Consider the following 20,175-nt stretch of genomic DNA (forward strand, 5'->3'; position numbering starts at 1 on the left):
CATAGCCTTGACTAGACGGACCTTTGTTGACAAAGTAATGTCTCTGCTTTTTAATGTGCTGTCTAGGTTGGTCATAACTTTCCTTCCAAGGAGTAAGCGTCTTTTAATTTCATGGCTGCAGTCACCATCTGTGGTGATTTTTGGAACCCCAAAAAATAAAGTCTGACACTGTTTCCACTGTTTCCCCATCTATTTGCCATGAAGTGATGGGACCAGATGCCATTCCTTAGTTTTCTGAATGTTGAGCTTTAAGCCAACCTTTTTACTCTCCTCTTTCACTTTCATCAAGATGCTCTTTAGTTCTTCCTCATTTTTTGCCATAAGGGTGGTGTCATCTGCATATCTGAGGTTATTGATATTTCTCCTGGAAATCTTGATTCCGGCTTGTGCTTCAGCCAGCCCAGTGTTTCTCATGATGTACTCTGCATAGAAGTTAAATAAGCAGGGTGACAATATACAGCCTTGATGTACTCCTTTTCCTATTTGGAACCAGTCTGTTGTTCCATGCCCAGTTCTAACTGTTACTCCCTGACTTGCATGCAAGTTTCTCAAGAGGCAGGTCAGATGGTCTGGTATTCCCATCTCTTTCAGAATTTTCTACAGTTTATTGTGATCCACACAGTCAAAGGCTTTGGCAGTCAATAAAGCAGAAATAGATGTTTTTCTGGAACTATCTTGTTTTTTCGATGATCCAGCTGATGTTGACAATTTGATCTCTGGTTCCTCTGCCTTTTCTAAAACCAGCTTGAACATCTGGAAGTTCATGGTTCAGGTATTGCTGAAGCCTGGCTTGGAGAATTTTGAGCATTACTTTACTAGCCTGTGAGATGAGTGCAATTGTGCGGTAGTTTGAGCATTCTTTGGCATTGCCTTTCTTTGGGATTGGGATGAAAACTGACGTTTTCCAGTCCTGTGGCCACTGCTGAGTTTTCCAAATTTGCTGACATATGGACTGCAGCATTTTCACAGCATCAGCTTTTAGGATTTGAAATAGCTCAACTGTAATTCCATCATATACTATAAAATATATACTATATAGCATAGTATATGCATAGTGTATTGCATATATATGTGTATATTATATAGCATGTGTGTGTCTTTATAATTGTAAATAACACCTGAGAGCTTGTTAGCAGTTTCAGGATGAACATGTAGTAGGAATAATAAAGGAAGAGAGCAGAGAGGAGATTCTTGACTTATCAACTAGATTTGCCCCGTCAATCTGAGTGTCTTGTAGCAAAACCACTTTCACATTCAATTCTGCTTTTTAAGATCTGAAATAGGTAATTCAAAGAATGTTGATACTTGGCTTAGGGAAACGTGTTTGTTTTATTACATATATGAATAAATGCATCAACATTGAATTTCCACACTTTAAAGGAAAGGATAATATTGTACCAAGAAACTTTGTGAAGAATAGCCAAGTAGCTGCCTTGAATTCATCCTGGTTACTTGTATATCTACTGAAGAGTTGGGCTGGTCAGTTTCCTCCTCAGAAGGAGGGGAACCAGAAATTTTAGGTTTATAGTAACTCTCACATATTGCTCTTTATGTCATTCTTTCCTGAGCAGCATTGGTAATGGGTGTGTAACATAAAAACTGCCAAATACTGAAAGCTTCAGCTGCCAGACCTTGTACCAACTGCCTTACTTAACCTCATTTGAATCTTAAAAAAGTTTGTATGAAACTTATTATGCTATTTTACAGATGAGGAAACTGAGTACTGGAGAGATTCAACTGCGTAAATTCATATTTATCATAAATATTCTTATTGGAATTAAAACCCATGCAATAGAGTCTCATAAAATCCTATTTTTTCCACCTGAGACATGCCATTCTTTTTCCACTCCCAGTGTATCTGGTCATCTCTTATCTTATTCTTTGAATTCCATGCTAGCTTTCGTACCGTTCAACTATTTACAATATCCATTGTCTTTTCCACATGGTACCAGAGATATTTTATAAAAGACCACATCTGAGCTTTGCATCCCCTTACTCAAAAGTAGCTTAAGGTCTAGAGATTATGAGACTTCTCCTAATCTAAACTTCATGCCTCCTGTCTCACCTCTTCTCACTACAAGGCCTATTTTATGGCTAAACCAAAGTCCTGTCTACATCTCACCTTCTCACTTCAACTATGTGCACATCATTCCATTTTCTTGGAATTTCTGTCCATGTATGAGAGTTTGGTCAATTTTTGCATTGTTTTCCCATGGTATCCACTTCTGAGCAATATGGTAGAGTGGTAACCAAGAGTCAGTGTGCTAAAATCAGACATTCTGAACTCATGGGCCCCACTACTTAATAACTCTCTGTGCCTCAGTTACCTATAAAATTGAGACCATAATAGTACCTACTTCAGGGTTGTTGAAAATAGAAAGAATGTGTAATGTTTAGAATAGTGCCTGGAACCTAAGAAGCCAGCATTAAGCATTTGTTGTTGCTTCTTGGTGGCAGTGATATAACTATCTCCCCCCAGGAAAGCTAAAGGAATTGTTTATTAATATTAGAGTCAACTTAGAAAGTCATGGTCATACCAAAGTAAAAGTATTTTGCCTATAGAGAGCCTCAATACAGTTTGTAGGCTATTATATCCAAGCTATCCTATGGCATTTCTAGTCTCTCCCAAATTCCTCACTAGTTGAAATCTCACTAGTACTTGGGACATATAATTTTCCCCAGACTGGCAGTACCTTCATTATCAGAAGTGAATGTACCTAACCAGGTTACTTCCCTGGTGGCTCAGACAGTAAAGTGTCTACCTACAATGTGGGAGACCTGGGTTCGACCCCTGGGTTGGGAAGATCCTCTGGAGAAGGAAATGGCAACACACTCCAGTCCTCTTGTCTGGAAAATCCCATGGATGGAGGAGCGTGGTACACTACAGTCCAGGAGGTCGCAAAGAGTCCAACAGGACTGAGTGACTTCATGTTCTTTCACTTTCAACCACAGTTCTGGACGCGCCTCATTTTGCTGGTTGAATGGATGATGGAACCAGCTATGACATGAGTGCAGCATGGGCTGATGTGAATCAGGCTCCAAATCCAGGCAGGACTCCTAAGTGCAGCAGAGGGAAGTTCTTTTACTATTTTAAGACACCATAAAGTAAATAATAGGGCTACCTTGGTAGCTCAGTTGGAAAAGAATCCGCCTGCAATGCAGGAGACTAGGGTTCGATCCCAAGGTCAGGAAGATCCCCAGGAGAAGAAAATGTCAACCCACTCCAGTATTCTTGCCTGGAAGATCCCATTGAGAGAGGGGCCTGGCGGTCTGCAGTCCATGGGGTCACAAACATCAGACATGATTTAGCAACTAAACCAAAGTAAATAAAGCCTGCAGATTTAGAAATATGATTCCTTCCTCTGTCACACAGGCAGCATCATAAAACATACTATTTAGGTTGAATTATTAGAATTAATTGGTTTACTAATTAATTAGTTTACAAATTAGAGTTAGTAAACTCTCGGAATTGGTGATGAACAGGGAAGCCTGGTGTGCTGCAGTCCATGGGTTGCAAAGAGTCAGACACAACCGAGCAACTGAACTGAACTGAACTGAATTAGAATTAAGGAAGATTTTTGCAGACAGTTTAATTTTTATGAAGCTGCTACAAACATATTTGTATATTATTTTTATTTTGATGACTATGGTTCTGAACAGTTAAATGTAAACTGCAGTGTTTCTCAGCAGAGTTCACCATTTAAAGCAACTCTACAGTAAGCCGTAGTGAATTACATTATAACTTTTTAGTTTTTATTTTTTAGAATATTAATGTACTAGCTTATTTTTGCCTTTATTTTTATTGAAGTATAACTGACATAACATTATGTTAGTTTCAGATATACAACACAACTCAGTATTTGTGTATATTGTAAAATGATCATCACAGTAAGTTCAGTTAATGTCTGTCACTGTAGCTTCCCTTGGTGGCTCAGCTGGTAAAGAATCCTCCTGCAATGCAGGTGACCCCAGTTTGATTCCTGTGTCAGGAAGATCAACGGCTACCTACTCTAGTATTCTGGCCTGGAGAATTCCATGAACTGTATAGTCTGTGGGGTCACAAAGAGTCAGACACAACTGAGTGACTTTCACTTTCACCTTCACCATGCATAGTTACAAAAACTTTTTTTCTTCTGATAAGAACTCTGAAGATTCTCTCTCCTAGCTTTCAAATATGCAGTGCAGTATTATTAACTATAGTCACTGTTCTATGCATTACATCTCTCTTTTTTTAATTTTATAACTGGAAATTTCTATCCTTTGACACCCCACCCATTTTGCCCACCTCTTACCCTCAGGCAACTACAGGTTTGTTCCTTTTATCCATGACCTTGTTTTTCCCAGTTGCTTGGTTGTTGTTACCTTTTTTAGACTCCACAGTTCAGTTAGATCCTATGATATTTGTCTTTATTCTGTCACTTATTTCACTTAGCAACTATTTCAATTACAATAGGACATACTTGGGTCAGCTCTGGTGCTTTCTAACTCAGAGGAGAAATTTGTGGTTTAGAAAATTGCAGCATTAAAGTAACTAATATAAGCAACTTTTGGAAAGTAGTGTTTAATATTTAGGGGGAAAAAAGAAGCCATAAAATAAAACTCTAACTTGAGGAAAACAGCAGGAGCCACTCTATTAGGCTACTAATATCTAAATTTGATTTTCAGAATGAAGAATGTGTAATGTATATGTGTTATTGTTTTATTTCAATTTTAGAGCCTCTGGTTCTCATCATTACAATGAGAAATAATATTAAAGGGGTTCCCAACAAGGTGTTCCAGGTGTACACATGCACACACACACACACACACATACCCACACACATACCACATTTAAATTAAAATATAAGTCTATGGTGGCACATAGATCTGAGAAATAAATGGGAAAATGAATAATAAAATTAATGCCTTGGGTTTCTGTAGCACCCCAAGTTTAAAACCTGAAGTATAAAACATACTTGCCTAATGGGATGAGGTAGAAAGAACTTTGGATTTTAATAAGAAGAACTAGATTTTAATGGTTGCTTTTCTAGTTACTATCTGTGTGAGGTTGGGCAAATCCCTTAACTGTCAAGAGCTTTGTATTTCTCATCTGTGAAATGGATATAATAGGGAGTCTTTGGAGGATCAAAAAATAATGTACATACAACCTTTGGAAATTGCAAAGCATGGTCCAGATTTCAGAGATTATAGAAGTAAGAGATTTCAAAAATGATTCAGAGATTTCAGAGATTATTTCAGAGATGAAATAAGGATGACAGAGATACTGTTTCCAGTTTGCACATGAGAAAAAAAAAAATGAGATGTGGAAAAAGGAATGTGTGGCCAGGCTAAAACCGGACCTGGGCTTTTGAGTCCAAATGCTGGCAGTATTGTGTGCTTGACTATGCTGTTTCTAAACTAGGGTTGTGCGTATTTCACAGGGCATAGCTGTAGTAAATTAACCTAAACTGATTTCAAGGACTTTTAAACATTTAATTATTGAGATATCTTAATAAGAAGTGCTAATATTAACCAGATGATGTTGATGTTTGTTTTCAAATGCAGGTAATGAATTTGGGCATCCTGAATGGTTAGACTTCCCAAGAAAAGGAAATAATGAGAGCTACCATTACGCACGAAGGCAGTTTCATTTAACTGATGATGACCTTCTTCGCTATAAGTTCCTAAATAACTTTGACAGGGATATGAATAAATTGGAAGAAAGATGTGGTTGGCTTTCAGCTCCACAGGTAAGCTCTTTACTCTCAATGTTATGTTTTAGTCACCAATGTTGTACATGCTTAGAATGGCAATTGACCTAAATCTATATGCAGATCTCTTAAAGAGCACTTTATTATTCCACGCACAGTGCCCTGTGACATTCTTCAGGTTGTCAAAACATGTCACCAAAATCTCCCCAATAGATAATGAAAGTCTTCAGCATAATTCCCTGCTTACTTTCCTGGTTAGCTTGTCGTTGTTGTTTAAATTTGGTAATTTTTATTTCAATTGGTTAAAACTAATGACAAAAGCTCCACATGGAATCCATTTTGGAAATTGCTGTGGAAACATCTTAATTGTTTTGACTGTTTTTTCTTTATATAAATAATTATGCTGTCATAATGAAACTACTTTGACAACATGGAGATTTCTTTATTCTTATTTTTCCTTCCTTTACTGGTCTCTAACTTGTCATTTCAATAGATGCCATTATACCTGCATGCTGTTTTGTATTTTTCATGAGGCTGACTCTCCTCTGGAATTAAAGTCTCAGTTTTTCAATAAGTTTTAGAAAATGTAATTAACAGGTGAAAATTTTATACAGGCTTTTTTTTTTCCCCCTTTGCAAAAATTAGCATATAGTATGTGTTACTTATAATCCATTTGCTTTTTACTGGTGCCGTTTGAAATTACTGTTGATGTGTTTTTACTTTGGTGTCTCTGATTTTTTTTTAATGGTTGAACAAAGGTACTTATACATTCAGGAAGACTGGCTACATGACACGAATGCCCTAATCGCATTTATTAGTAGTGCTGTTTCCAGAAGAGAGAGCAAAATGATGCTCCTTTTCAATAGGAACAATGTTGAATACCAAAAGGCATGCTGTTTACTCTAGAGCCTTAGCTCACATTTCTAAATTACCAAGAGTAGTGCTGCTGACACGCATGGAAATAAGTCCTCTCAGAGCTGGGGCTGGAAGAGGGTAGGGCTGAAAAAGCAAAAGCTTCTCACTGCCTACTGTAAAATGTGATGTAGAAAATAAGAGAGCTTGTAGATGTTGTAATTGCTTTTGAAACTCTCTTTCATTAGACCAAAAAAAAAAAAAAATGTAGATTGTCAAGGCCTTTTGGTTGCTTTTGAATCTGACAAAACCATGCAATACTATAAAGTTTTTAAGAAAAATTCAACTTCAGAAATCTGGATATAATAACAGTATTACAGTATATTTTGAAAAATAATTTGATATGCCTTCACTTATGAGTCTAGAGACTAAAACAAAAGTCTTAAAGAAAATTCACTTATAAGTAGTTCTAATGTACTTGCTCACACAGACACACACAAGTGCTTTCTGTATAGCACAGGCACCGTGTTTTTACTTAAAACCTAATCCTCTGTGTTTTGTTTGAGGTTGGCAATTGGTTGGTGAGATTTGTGTACTCTTTAAGCAATGTTTGAAACTGCTGTTGGCCTTGATATGGCAAAATTTTGATATGGCAAAATTTCAACAAGTTCAAAAAGTATAACATGCTAGCACTTTCATTTTTGGCTTAATAACAAGGCTGTTAATAAAGACAAAAACCAACTTTTTGTAAAGAATTTACTTATAGCAGCATCTGGCTATTATTTGTATATATTCTATGTGTTAATTCTTGCAGGCCCATGTGAGTGAAAAGCATGAAGACAATAAGATCATTGCTTTTGAGAGAGCTAGTCTTCTTTTCATCTTCAACTTTCATCCAAGCAAGAGCTATACTGATTACCGAGTTGGAACAACATTGCCAGGAAAATATCCTTTTTGTTGCCAGTGAACATGACTGTCATTCAATTTGTATTACATCATAGAGTGTAAGAAAGACTAATGCTGATCTTGGTGACAGTAGCTCTCAGGTTCTTCATCTGAAAACTGAGGGACTTGAAATAGTTAATGTATCTTTGCTCAGTTCAGTTACACTAAAGTAATCCTGAACTCCATTCTGGCTCTAGAAAGTATGATTATGAACATTCTCTTAAGTAGTATTTTAATTCAATGTGTAGTATAGGAGGTGATTGTTGTTTCTTTTTATGAAAATATTTTATAAGTTGCCTCTGAGAGTCATCTCCTTTCCCTTCTCCATGGAATGCATGAGTAAATGGTAGTTGTAAAGATGGCCTCCTTCTCTTTTCTTTTTCCTGTCTTCTAAAATACAAGACATAGCTCACTTTTTGGGGGGGTCTGAATTGATAAGAAATCAGTGCATGAGAGATGTAAGCAAAGGAAATATCAGGGAGAATCTACATTCATTTATTCATCCATTCATTCATTTCACAGATGTTTTATGAGCACCTATTTATTGAACACCTGCATGTCAGCCCTGTGTGAGATGCTGGAAACACAGGAATTTTCCTGGCAGATATAGTCATGGCCTTCATCGGGCTTTTAAACTAGTGAAGAAGACAAATATTAATCATTTGAAGTGTGATCCCTGTTACGAAATGAAGCATGCATGTGTTTGAAAGAGTTTAGGACTTACCCAGTCCATGGGAAAAAAAGCAACAGATTCAGGATATAGTAATAACAACCCAGTGCAGATTTTTAAACAAGCAGGAGAAAGAATGTGTTCTTCCCCAGAAGCCCTGATAGTGATTAATGTCTGCCACTGGAGGAAGATGCCTGATGCCAGCATGATCTCTTACGAGCCAGGGTGTCTCTAGCCTACAGTAAGAGAAACCCCCCTATTCAACTGGCTCAGGCAATAAGGAAAAGTGCATTTTGCCGAACAATGGAAGCCCTGAGGTCAGGTGACCCCAGCACTGTGACAGTATCATCAGGTTCCCTGGTCTACTGGCCTTCCCACTTCCAACTCTCAGGGTGCCAGCAGCGTCCAAAGGGTGTCACCTGATAGAGTTGCAAGACAATAGCCTTGGTTCCAAATGTCACCTTCAGACACAACAAAAGGCAAATCGATTTGTATAGTTTTCAGGAACTAAGTCACTTTAGCAAATTTCCTTTGTATTCCATTGACCAGAATTCACTCACTTATCCCCAGAGAAGTGTCTAGGGAGGAGAATGCTTTCCTCATGAGTAGCTTAATCAGGAATTACCCGCTGAGGCTCCAGGAAGCAACCTTCTTGGGGAAGTGGTCATCCAGACAGAATGTTTCTCTGGCCGTAAGGAGGAAAAGGCCACGATGTCCGGTGAGTAGCCTGTGGCGTCTGCCACCACCTGGTGCTGCTCAGGGATGCTGCAGGTGGTGAAAGATGTTCCCGGTCTTCTCTCCACCCCTCCCCAATCACCCTATCCCCTAGGACATCAGAGCATGTAGGAGAGAAGTCTATTAGGCTGCCCCAGTTAACACAGAGACTGCTCAGATCATGGAAATCAGTGTCACGGGGTTGTCTGCCCTGAAGAAGAGCTGTACTGTTCAGGAGGCAACTGTTCTTACCATCTCCTTGAAGAAATACAAACAGCTGCTAGACATGTAGCAACTCATACATAAGCCTTCTCGGTGACAAAAGGCTCAAATACTAAACCCTAGACTAGATCCTGCTGTGTCTAATGATGGCATATAATCAAATTGTAATTTTGATTATTATAAAACCAAAATGCATTTACAGAACACTTGGGATCTATTGCAATGTTTGGTAGTTAAGCACTGCCCTTGACCCTAAGTCGGAGAGAAAAGATTTGTAAACCCAAGCTAAGATGTAAGGCATGATGCAGTACAGGGGCTGGGGCAGGAATGTTCCATGGGACAACAGAGGGGAAGTAAAAGAAATAAATGTGAGGGTGGGGGTGGAAAGAGAAACAGAGATTGAGTAATTGATTGATTAATGAGATTTTTAAGCCTATATCACAGAGAGAGGGAGACAGAGATGATTTGTAGACTAATTGATTAAGAAAAGACCTTAAAGCCTGGACTTTGAGAAATGGATAAAAATGGTAGAAAAAAATTGAGGAAGGCCATTCCTGCTGTTGGAAATCATAGCCTATTCTTAGATAATGGACAATAGAATAGATTAATTGGGAGAATGATGACCCAAAAAGTACTTGGAGATTAAACTGAAAAGATAGATTGTGATCACATAATAGAAGATTTTAATTTCCTTTTAACTAGTTTAGGGTTTTTGTTTTTTTTTTTTTTTTTGGAGTTTCATTAGGATCACTAACAAATGGAAATAATGGAATTTCACTGATGTTGTTTAGGAGAAAAACTTGGCTTAAGCTACACTGAACTCCTGTCTGAAGTCTGTGTGATTTAACAAATATTATTAAATGAAATATATATAATATTATAGTATATTTTATTAAACAAAACCCACCCAAAAGTTAATTTCATTTTGTGATACAAAGTTACACTGTATGTGAAAGTCTAGTTTGGCTTTGGTACACCTTGCCACAAATTGAATCTTTCAAAACTTAGCAATTTGTTTAAATGTCTTAAAGCACCTTTTATACAGAAGTTTTCCATTTTAATAAACACTGAACACTTCATATTAGTGACCACAGAAAATGTACACATTATGTGTTGTAGTGATATACACATCTTGGAAAATTGGGCCATATCTTCATAGAAGTCACAGTTGCAGCCTTAGTCATCTGTTGCACCTCTAAGAGAACCTTGAAAATATTGTTGCTTCTTTTATTACAAGGATTTTGTCTCCTACAGATCTGTGTCCACTTGGGCCTTCTTTACTCTGGCTGGCTTTCTCATTCCTCCCTTTCTGTCAACAAGCTGTAACTAATTCCCGTATGTTATTGCCTCCTCTGAGGACATTTGCATTTTAATAACCAGTCTCCTTGAATACTCAACAGTATGCTGGACCTAATGAACTAGATATCTAATAGAATATTTTTTTAAAAATGAGTATTTTTTTGGGAGGGAAAGAGAGCAGGAGAGCATTTCCAACATACCTGAAACCATACTTTCTAATTAGCTACATATTAATACTGTCAGCCTTAAATCTTAGCTTGAAATTATAAAATCTTCTGGATTTTGTGATGGTTTATACTCTGATGACCCAGTTCAGTGCAGAAATCCCATCTATATATTCCTCTGCAAATTATAGCTGTCATTAGGACACTTTCCAGTCCTATGACTCTCACTCTTTCACAAGATAAACAATTCAAGGTTTGTTGTTGTTGTTGTTTTTTTTTTTTAATGTAGCCTTACATGTCAGTGTATTATATCTGTACTCTGGGGCCAATGCCTGTTCTACATGACAGCTATTCAAATCAAAAAGTTGTTTGTTGTTCGTCACAATACCACCTCTCCCTGGTCTTCCCTCTTCCAGACCAAAAATACCTCTGGTTTCTTTAATAGATTCTTGTGATGCTTTCCAGACCTGTTAGCATCATGTCTCTCTTATCAAAATGTACCTAGTATTGTTCACTTTCCTCTTCGTTGTGCTTCCGGAACTAACAGCAGAATATTCCAGATAACGGTCTGGCAAGTATGGCATGGAGTGCCCCATTACCTCCTCTTGTCTTGAGACTGCTCTCTCTCGTCAATGGAGTTAAAGTTACACCAGCTTTTCTGGCAACCATCACATTCATATAAAAAGTTTTAGTTTTCTTTTCTATGTACTTGTATTATGACATATCTCCCTTACTCTTTATTTATTCAGCTAATTTAATTAAAATCCCAAATTTAATATTGAGCATGATTTTTACCTCTCACTTGTTAATAGACAAGATAAAAGAGTACTAGAATATTGTGATAGGATTGTACTGCCTTCCCTAAGCAGTAGATAGATCTCTTCTTTCAGCTTCTTGTTGTTCCTTGCTTAGCTTACACAGTCCTTTTTATTATCCTTAGCATTGTACAAGTCTCATTTCTTTTTGGTCTTTCATCTTTCTGACTTTATCCTTATACCTTTAAACACCATTGTAGTTCAGCATTATAGAATCATTTCTAGAATAGGAAGTACAAAAATATTGGTATTTCTATGCTGCAGTTTCTGACTTTACCAAAGTATTCTATGCCATTGGTATTTCCAACTACCCAGCCAGTGTGAATTGAATACAGATTTCTTCTGTGAAGGATCCACAGAGGCAAGATTGGATGTGTTAATCAAGTCAAGAAATTCATCAAATTTTTAATTCCCAGGAAAGCAGGATTTGGTACCAGAATGAATTTAAAGTTTCTAAAGAAGTCATTTGAACTTCTTCTGTCACTATGAAATATAAACCTGCAGTAGGTAGCATGTCTGAATTCTTGAATAGTTCCATTTTTTGAACCAGTGTATCCTGTATATCAAATAGCAAGACATCAACTTTCACTCATATCTGTGTGGAATATGAGCTGACTGTCTTTCCAAGAAACGGTTGTAAGGGGAGCTATTTTGGGGGCAATGCCAGGCAGAATAGAAGCAACACTTTAAGAGTACTTTCAGCTGTCACTTCAAAATAAGATGATAGATTTGGAAGGTTGAAGGGGCATCTGCTTTGTATTACTAAGGTTTTGAACCCAGTCTTCATGGTGTCTACTAAAGGACATAGTGTCGTTTCTGCAAAAGGAACATGCAGGATTATTCTAGAAAACAAACAAAAAATAGCAACAGTAAAAACACTTTGCCGGTGCACTGTCTCCCATTTGTCTTTCTATCCACTAATCTTCAGTGTGATAGTCACCAGCATTCTTCCATCCAGTGGATAGTAACGTGAGTAAAACAGAACTGAGACCCAGTGTACTGGCTAAGGAGGTACATTCACAGTGATGCTCAGGAAGACAAGATGCTGTATGATATAGGATATTCGTTTATGATTTTACATTGTTTAGCTGGGTAGAAAGTGAAAGTGAAGTCACTCAGTCCTGTCCGACTCTTTGTGACCCCATGCACTGTAGCCCACCAGGCTCCTCCATCCATGGGATTCTCCAGGCAAGAATACTGGAGTGGGTTGCCATTTCCTTCTCCAGGAGATCTTCCCCACCCAGGGATTGAACCCAGGTCTCCCGCACTGTAGGCAGATGCTTTACCGTTTGAGCCACCTAGAAAGAAACATAATTCCCTTTATAATATCAGAATCAGTATTTTATTTCTATGGTCACATTTCTTCAATTAGACCATTATCAAATCAGTGTTGAATCAAAAGGAAGACTGCTAAACCCCGAAGGACAGACTGCTCTCTCTAATCCATTTTGAGTAACATAAATGATGATGCCTCATTTTGAGGGATGTAGGGGGAAGTGTGGGTATAGGGGATCTCTTTTGAGGTCCTTCTGTTTGCTAGCATTAAAAAAAAAAATCTAGTTTAGTATTTCTAGGTGCCCTATAAGTTAAGTTGTGTTAGATTCATGTGACCGATCAGGAAATGAGGGCTTTATGTAACTATCTAACTTCCTCCAGCACACAGCTGGTGAAGGTTGAGCAGGGTGTTACAAAGCCCATGTTCTTCCTCTTTCTGTCCATTCTTGGGTGCATACATGTGGCCAGTGGTGGCAGTAACAGTGACATGAGCAATGCTGATTTATTTCTGTAATGTTCAAAGTGATTTTGTTATATTTCTAGGACAATAGGCAGCATGAGAGAATCATACACAATTTCATGGCATGAGCTTTTCTCTCGTCAGCTTCCCTCAGTACCTCACCATCACCCTCTACAAATTCTTCCCCATGACCCCTATCATCATCATCCAAAAGAAAAAATAAAGTATTTTTAAAGAATAAAACATGAAATAATTGACTCAGGTCAATTACTGTGATTTCTCTTCATTATGGAAGAGAATATAAATATGCTATAATTCTTTGTTCAAAGTGGGACTCTTCTGGTGCATCACGTCAATTAAGTTTACTGTGAAATATTCACGTAAGTGTTAAGCCCTCGTAGATCATTTATAAAGTGTGTGTCTTAGTATATACAGATTCTTATCACTCCAAGAGCATAAACAACACCAGTATCAAATGTTTTCAAATCTTTTGTCAGCATGCTGTTGAGGTGGGTGTGGGAATAATAGTGTAATAGCAGCCCCCTTTCCAAATGGCTTTTCAAACTGTTAGAATATTGCAATGTTTAGAGGAGTAATCATCAAGTATGGCTTGTGAAGACTATGTGAATCCAGGCCAAAAATATTTAAAACTAAGGGAACAGATGAGTAAATAGTTGGATCTGACTCAAGATCTTTGCAGTATTTTCATTAAACTGCTGCAAGATGTACTTTTTAAAATATAAATTCAGACATTGACATTTGCAACCTGTACACAGAGTTTCTTATGAGCAAATAAGGTCACTTGGATGATTCACTGAAGTGTGATCACTGAAGGCAGAGATGTGGCTGTGAGTTGCTTAGTTTACAGGAGCCTTTGAAGCATGCTTATATAACATTCTGTGTTTATTAGAATCTGGGCTTTGTGCAGCAAATAAAAACAAAGGACTTAATATAGGATTGGCTAGATGGCCACATTCTATTCAGATTTGATATGTAAAGGTTAATTTCTGGACTAAAAATGTAGAGCTTAAACATTATACTTTTCCACATTTACCAAGTTTTGATAAAAAAAATTTTTTTTAAGAAATGTAAGTGCTTCTGATAAAAGATCTACATAGTGACTTTGAACACATTTGCATATGTGAGGAGAGAGAAAGTGTGTGCTTTTACTCTGTGTGGCCATATAGTGATGAAGCTCTTTATGTGAACAGGGACAGATAATCCTTCTAACAGTGCTATATTTAAGTCCCTCTTTTTTTCAGTAGCTTCACTATGGATGTATACTCATGGCCTTGGTTCTCCTTCTTTAGTTTCAAGATGATAGTGATACTTCTAAACATTACCTAGAGGTACTTCCAGTAATTTTTCATTGTTAAACCCTGTCCAGAAATCCCTGAGATTTAATGATAATAATAAATGTGTACCCTCACCTCCACTGGCAATAAAGAGTCTATGATTTAGCTTCATTTCTCTCCTCAGAAATTTGAGATGAATCATAAAGTAAGAAAAATATTTTGTAACTGATGTAACACTTCAAGATTGGCTTTAATAAAAAAAAAGATTTGCTTAATATATATTCATAAGACTATAGGCAGTAATGAATAATGAGTGAGCGCTTACTACACACATATGTTTTAGATTTTTTTAGTAACTGAGTGTTATTCAGTGTCTCAGCACTTCTGAGACATTCAACACCATTTCTGTTTTTGGTTTATAGCTCAATTGCTCAGTGATGGTCTCCTCTGGTTCCAGAAATTCATCTAACAATAGCTCAGTCAAGATTTCTCTTCTCTGTTTCTTGTCCTTCTGGAGAATAAAGAAATCAGAAATACTGCTGCATCATCCTATAAAAACAGTACATTCTCCCCTGCCAGTTGTATCACTAATGAGGGGAAAACATTCATTCCTAGCATAATTATTTTTACCAGTTTGTGAAAGGAGGTATTCAGTTCAGTTGCTCTGTCATGTCTGAGTCTTTGTGATCCCATGGACTGCAGCACACCAGGCTTCCCTGTCCATCACCAACTCCCAGAGCTTGCTCAAACTCGTGTCCGTTGAGTCGGTGATGCCATCCAACCGTCTCATCCTCTGTTGTCCCCTTCTCCTCCTGTCTTCAATCTTTCCCAGCATCAGGGTCTTTTCCAATGAGTCAGTTCTCTGCATCAGGTGACCAAAATATTGGAGCTTCAGCTTCAGCATCAGTCCTTCCAATGGATATTCAAGTATTATTATATGGAAATTGACTCCAAGATACTTGGTAAGACTGAGTGTCTCTCTTACCTGCATATTAGCAATTATATTTTTACTTGGAATGTATGAGGTAAACATAAAACTAAATTGTTGATGGAAGGATGGATAGATGAATAGATGATGATGAAGAGAGAGATGGGCAGATGAGTGGATGATGAATAGATGGATGAATGGACAGATGGATGGATGGATAGATGGAGGATAGGACTCTCTCAAGGTGGAAAAGCCCCTGAAGTTGTTTAAAGTTAATTAAGAAACAAAGATTTCTATAATTCATTGCTTTCCCCTTAGAACAGATATTTAATTAAATGGTAGAAAGGAAAAAGTTGATAAAACATTATAAATAACATACATCATAATTTTGTAGAATTTAAAATTATGGAGTCTGCTGTCAGAATACTTGCTGAACAGACTTTAATAATAAGATCTACCATCTATTCCAAACTTATTACATTTTGCATGCTACAAGCACTTAACACTTACTATCTCATTTAGTAAATTTTTTTTTCCTTTCCTGTGGAATAGCATTGCAAACTCTAATGGAAGGAAAGCCACAATGAACATTGGCCTGAAAGGTTTCATATTTGGCTTTCTTTTTAAATACTCTTTTATTTAATCAGTCCAGAACAGATTGTTCTCTTCTGTTTTGAAAAAAAAATTATATTTATCACCTTTATATCTGATGACATTTTTTAAATAGAGCATTCATTATCTACAATAAATCTCTAATACTGAATGTTAATTTACCTTTTACTTCTGGCTCTCTGTAGAAATTAGCGCCCCCCCCCCCGCCTTCCCCCCCCCCCCCCCCACTGAATATCTCCTGCCTACGAAAAAGCTGCTTAGATCTTCTGTAGTGAGATATTTTTATTTTCACCGTTTTCTATTAAGCTTTTCTAACTCAGAATCTCACAGGGTCAAACTGAGGGCTCAGTGTTTCATTTAAATGTGAAAATGGTACTGTGAGTATTCCACAAGATTTCTTAAAATTAATCCATGATATAATTACTGGTTCCCTATAACTATTTAAAGGCTCCTAAGGATATATGGATGCTATAGCCAGAAGAAAGTTATCTTTTTCTAGATAAAAGTGGAAAAAGTAAAGCCATGAACAGTGTGTTCTCAGAAACAGTGGTTTCAGTTATAACCCTATGTAAGAATCATTTCTGGTTCTATTAATGTGCTTTCTTACCCTAATAATGGAAAAATGCCTAATTCCTATTTTATTTGTGAAATTTATCTGTGAAACTTACTGATATTCTTGGTAGTTATATGATATGAACTGTTGAATAAGGAAAGCATTTTTTAGATGCTATCAAGTAAAATCATTTAATTAATGAATGTATAACTTAAGTATGGTCATATTACCTCTCATTGTTGTTGAGTTGCTAAGACATGTCCAACTCTGCGACTCCGTGGACTGTAGCCCACCAGGATCCTCTGTCTGTGGGATTTCCCAGCCAAGAATACTGGGATAGGTTGCCATTTCCTTCTCCAGGGGATCTTCCTGACCCAGGAATTGAACCTGCATCTCCTGCATTGCAGGCAGATTCTTTACCACTGAGCTACAAGACAAGCCCCATTACCTTTTATTGGCAGACAATAAATGTCTATTATAGGAACACTAATTGAAACAAAATTATTTTCTGTCTGTAAAATTATAACCATTACTGTAATTTTTCTAATAAGCTCTTTATTATTTTTGTTTTTGCGTGCTTAGTCACTTCAGTCATGTCTGATTCTTTGCAACCCTATGGACTTAGCCCACCCTCGGGGCTCCTCCCAGGCAAGAATACTGGAGTGGGTTGTCATTTCCTGTTCCAGGGGATCTTCCTGACCCAGGGATCAAACCCACGTCTTGGGTCTCCTGCATTTTCTGGCAGTCTTTACCACTGTACCATGAAGGAAATCCCCTTTATAATTTAGGGAGAGTCAATTTTCACTCCGCTACTTTTGCTTCTAACCCTCTTCCTTTTTGTCCAGTTAAGGAAAACAAAAGGAAAATTAGTTTCTATGGTGGTAGCATTCTTTTCTGATTCTGAAACATTCTTTTCTTAAGTTTATTCTCTTACCCTAACATTTTTATCTCACAAAAGCTCATGTAACTTATATGATAGTAGATGTTTCTGGGTCTCATATTTGTAAACATTGAGAAATATGCTTTTATTACTTTGTTGTTCAATCATTCAGTCATGTCTGACTCTTTGCAACCCCATGGACTCCAGCATTCCAAGCTCCCCTGACCTTCACTATCTCCCAGAGTTTGTTCAAACTCATGTCCATTGAGTTGACGAGGCCATCCAACCTCTCATCCTCTGTTGCCCCCTTCTCTTCCTGACTTCAAAATTTCCCAGCATTAGGGTCTTCTCCAATGAGTCCACTGTTCACATCAGGTGGTCAAAGTATTGGAGCTTCAGCATCAGTCCTTCCAGCGAATATTCAGGACTGATTGATTTCCTTTAGGATTGACTGGTTGGATCTCCTTGCTTTCCAGTGGGATTCTAAGAGTCTTCTCTAACACTGCAGTTCAAAAGCATCAATTCTTTGGTGCTCAGCCTTCTTTATGGTCCACCTCTCACATCCATACATGACTAGTGGAAAAGCCATAGCTTTGACTAGACAGACCTTTACTGTGTCTGCTTTTTAATGCAGTGTCTAGCTTTGTCATAACTTTTCTTCCAAAGATAAAGCGTCTTTTAATTTCATGGCTACAGTCCCCATCTGCAGTGATTTTGGAGCCCAAGAAAATAAAGTGGATCACTGTTTCCATTGTTTCCCAGTCTATTTGCATGAAGTGATGGGACCAAATGCCATGATCCTATTTATTTGAATGTTGAGTTTGAAGCCAGCTTTTTCACTCTCCTCTTTCACTTTCATCAAGAGGCTCTTTAGTTCTTCTTCACTTTCTGCCATAAGGGTAGAATCACCTGCATACCTGAGGTTACTGATATTTCTCCCAGCAATCTTGATTCCAGCTTGTGCTTCATCCAGCCCTGCATTTTGCATGATGTACTCTGCATATGAGTTAAATAAGCAGGGTAACAGTATACAGCCTTGACGTACTCCTTGCCCAATTTGGAACCAGTCCGTTGTTTGATGTCCAGTTCTAGCTGTTGTTTCTTGACCTGCATACAGATTTCTCAGAAAAAATTCTCTTTCAGAATTTTCTGCAGTTTGTTGTGATTCACATAGTCAAAGACTTTCCCATAGTCAATGAAGCAGAAGTAGATTTTTTTTTTGAATCCTCTTGCTTTTTCTATCATCCAGTGGATGTTGGCAATTAGACCTCTGATTCCTCTGCCGTTTCTAAATTCAGCTTGTACATCTGAAGTTCTCAGTCCATATACTCTTGAGGCTTCACTTGCAGATTTTTGAGCATTACCTTGTTAGCATGTTAAATGAGTACAACTGTGCGGTAGTTTGAATAATCTTTGGCATTGCCCTTCTTTGGGACTGTAATGAAAACTGACCTTTAAAATGCAATACTTGTTAAATAACTATAAAAATAAATAATTAAGTCTACATAGAATTTGATTCAAAATGTGCCAGAGTTTTTACTCATTCAGTTGTGTAAGTTATCTTTATGTTTGACTATCACAGCCAAAACATTTGATGATTTTGTTTTGAATTGTACAAAAATGCACTTTGCAAAAACAACTCAGCAGCTTACTCTTTCCATGTGTAATTCTCTTCCACATCTGCCTAGTAAGATTAAACCAATATGATGGGTTTATAGATGCTTGTAAAGTACTATACTAGATTTATTATACCCCTGGGAAACACATATATTAACAATCACATAATGTGAGTTTACAGCTCTTTCACTCAATGTTTTTGATGCCTATGGAGAAATGTTTACTTTGAACCTTTCCTCTCACAATGCTTAACCTAGAGAAAATTTTGATAGGCATGGGCTGTGTGCCCAGAAGTGCTCAGGAATGACTGGGCATAATGATGCATGTTTGGGCACATACACACACATCCACAAACTCCAGTAGGCTTCACTTGACACTTTCTCAAGGGAAGCTAGCTCAGCCCCTTCTCATTTACCTTTCTAAAGCACCGAGTTAGCCCTAAGGTATTAGATTTTCTATTTGATCTTAAAAATTAAAATACAAAGAAGCATATATATTGACTATGGTAGCGGTGGTTCTTAGTCACTAAGACATGTCCGTGTCTTATGATCCCATGGACTGTAGCTCAACAGGCTCCTCTGTCCAAGGGATTTCCCTCACAAGAATATTGGTGTGCACCAATGTATTGATGATTCATTAATGCTAATAAGTTCTGACTTCAAATATATCAAAAGGATGTTTCTACTACCAACACTAAATGAATCAGCTTTCAAATGGTTAAGTATTTTAATGTTCATTTACTTTGCAGACTTTAACTGGCAGATGGTGGTAGAGTGATAGAAAATATTATACCTAAGTGCATATCCTGGCCTTGCCAAATTTTATATATATATATATATATATATATATATAATGTACTTATATATGTGTATATATATGGTTTTCACCAGAGAAGGCAATGGCACCCCACTCCAGTACTCTTGTCTGGAAAATCCCATGGACAGAGAAGCCTGGTAGTCTGTAGTCCATGGGGTCACTAAGAGTCGGACATGACTGAACGACTTCACTTTCACTTTTCACTTTCATGCATTGGAGAAGGAAATGGCAACCCACTCCAGTGTTCTTGCCTGAAGAATCCCAGGGACGGGGGAGCCTGGTGGGCTGCCGTCTATGAGGTCGCACAGAGTCGGACACGACTGAAGCGACTTAGCAGCAGCAGCAGCAGCATATGGTTTTCACAAGTT

At 37.6% G+C, this 20,175-nt stretch overlaps 1 protein-coding gene across 1 annotated transcript in view; it reads left to right on the forward strand.

The window, feature by feature from the left end:
* The window catches only part of GBE1 (glucan (1,4-alpha-), branching enzyme 1), a 313,528-nt gene that overhangs the window by 275,087 nt on the left and 18,266 nt on the right, over window positions 1–20,175 (forward strand). Inside the window, exons 13-14 of the mRNA XM_010844338.1 lie at window positions 5,545–5,729; window positions 7,357–7,487. Of these exons, the coding sequence (XP_010842640.1) occupies window positions 5,545–5,729; window positions 7,357–7,487 (316 nt within the window). The remainder of the gene's footprint in view (window positions 1–5,544; window positions 5,730–7,356; window positions 7,488–20,175) is intronic.

Source organism: Bison bison, unplaced genomic scaffold (genome assembly GCF_000754665.1).
Source record: "Bison bison bison isolate TAMUID 2011002044 unplaced genomic scaffold, Bison_UMD1.0 scf7180017864200, whole genome shotgun sequence".
NCBI classification, from domain to species: Eukaryota; Metazoa; Chordata; class Mammalia; order Artiodactyla; family Bovidae; genus Bison; species Bison bison.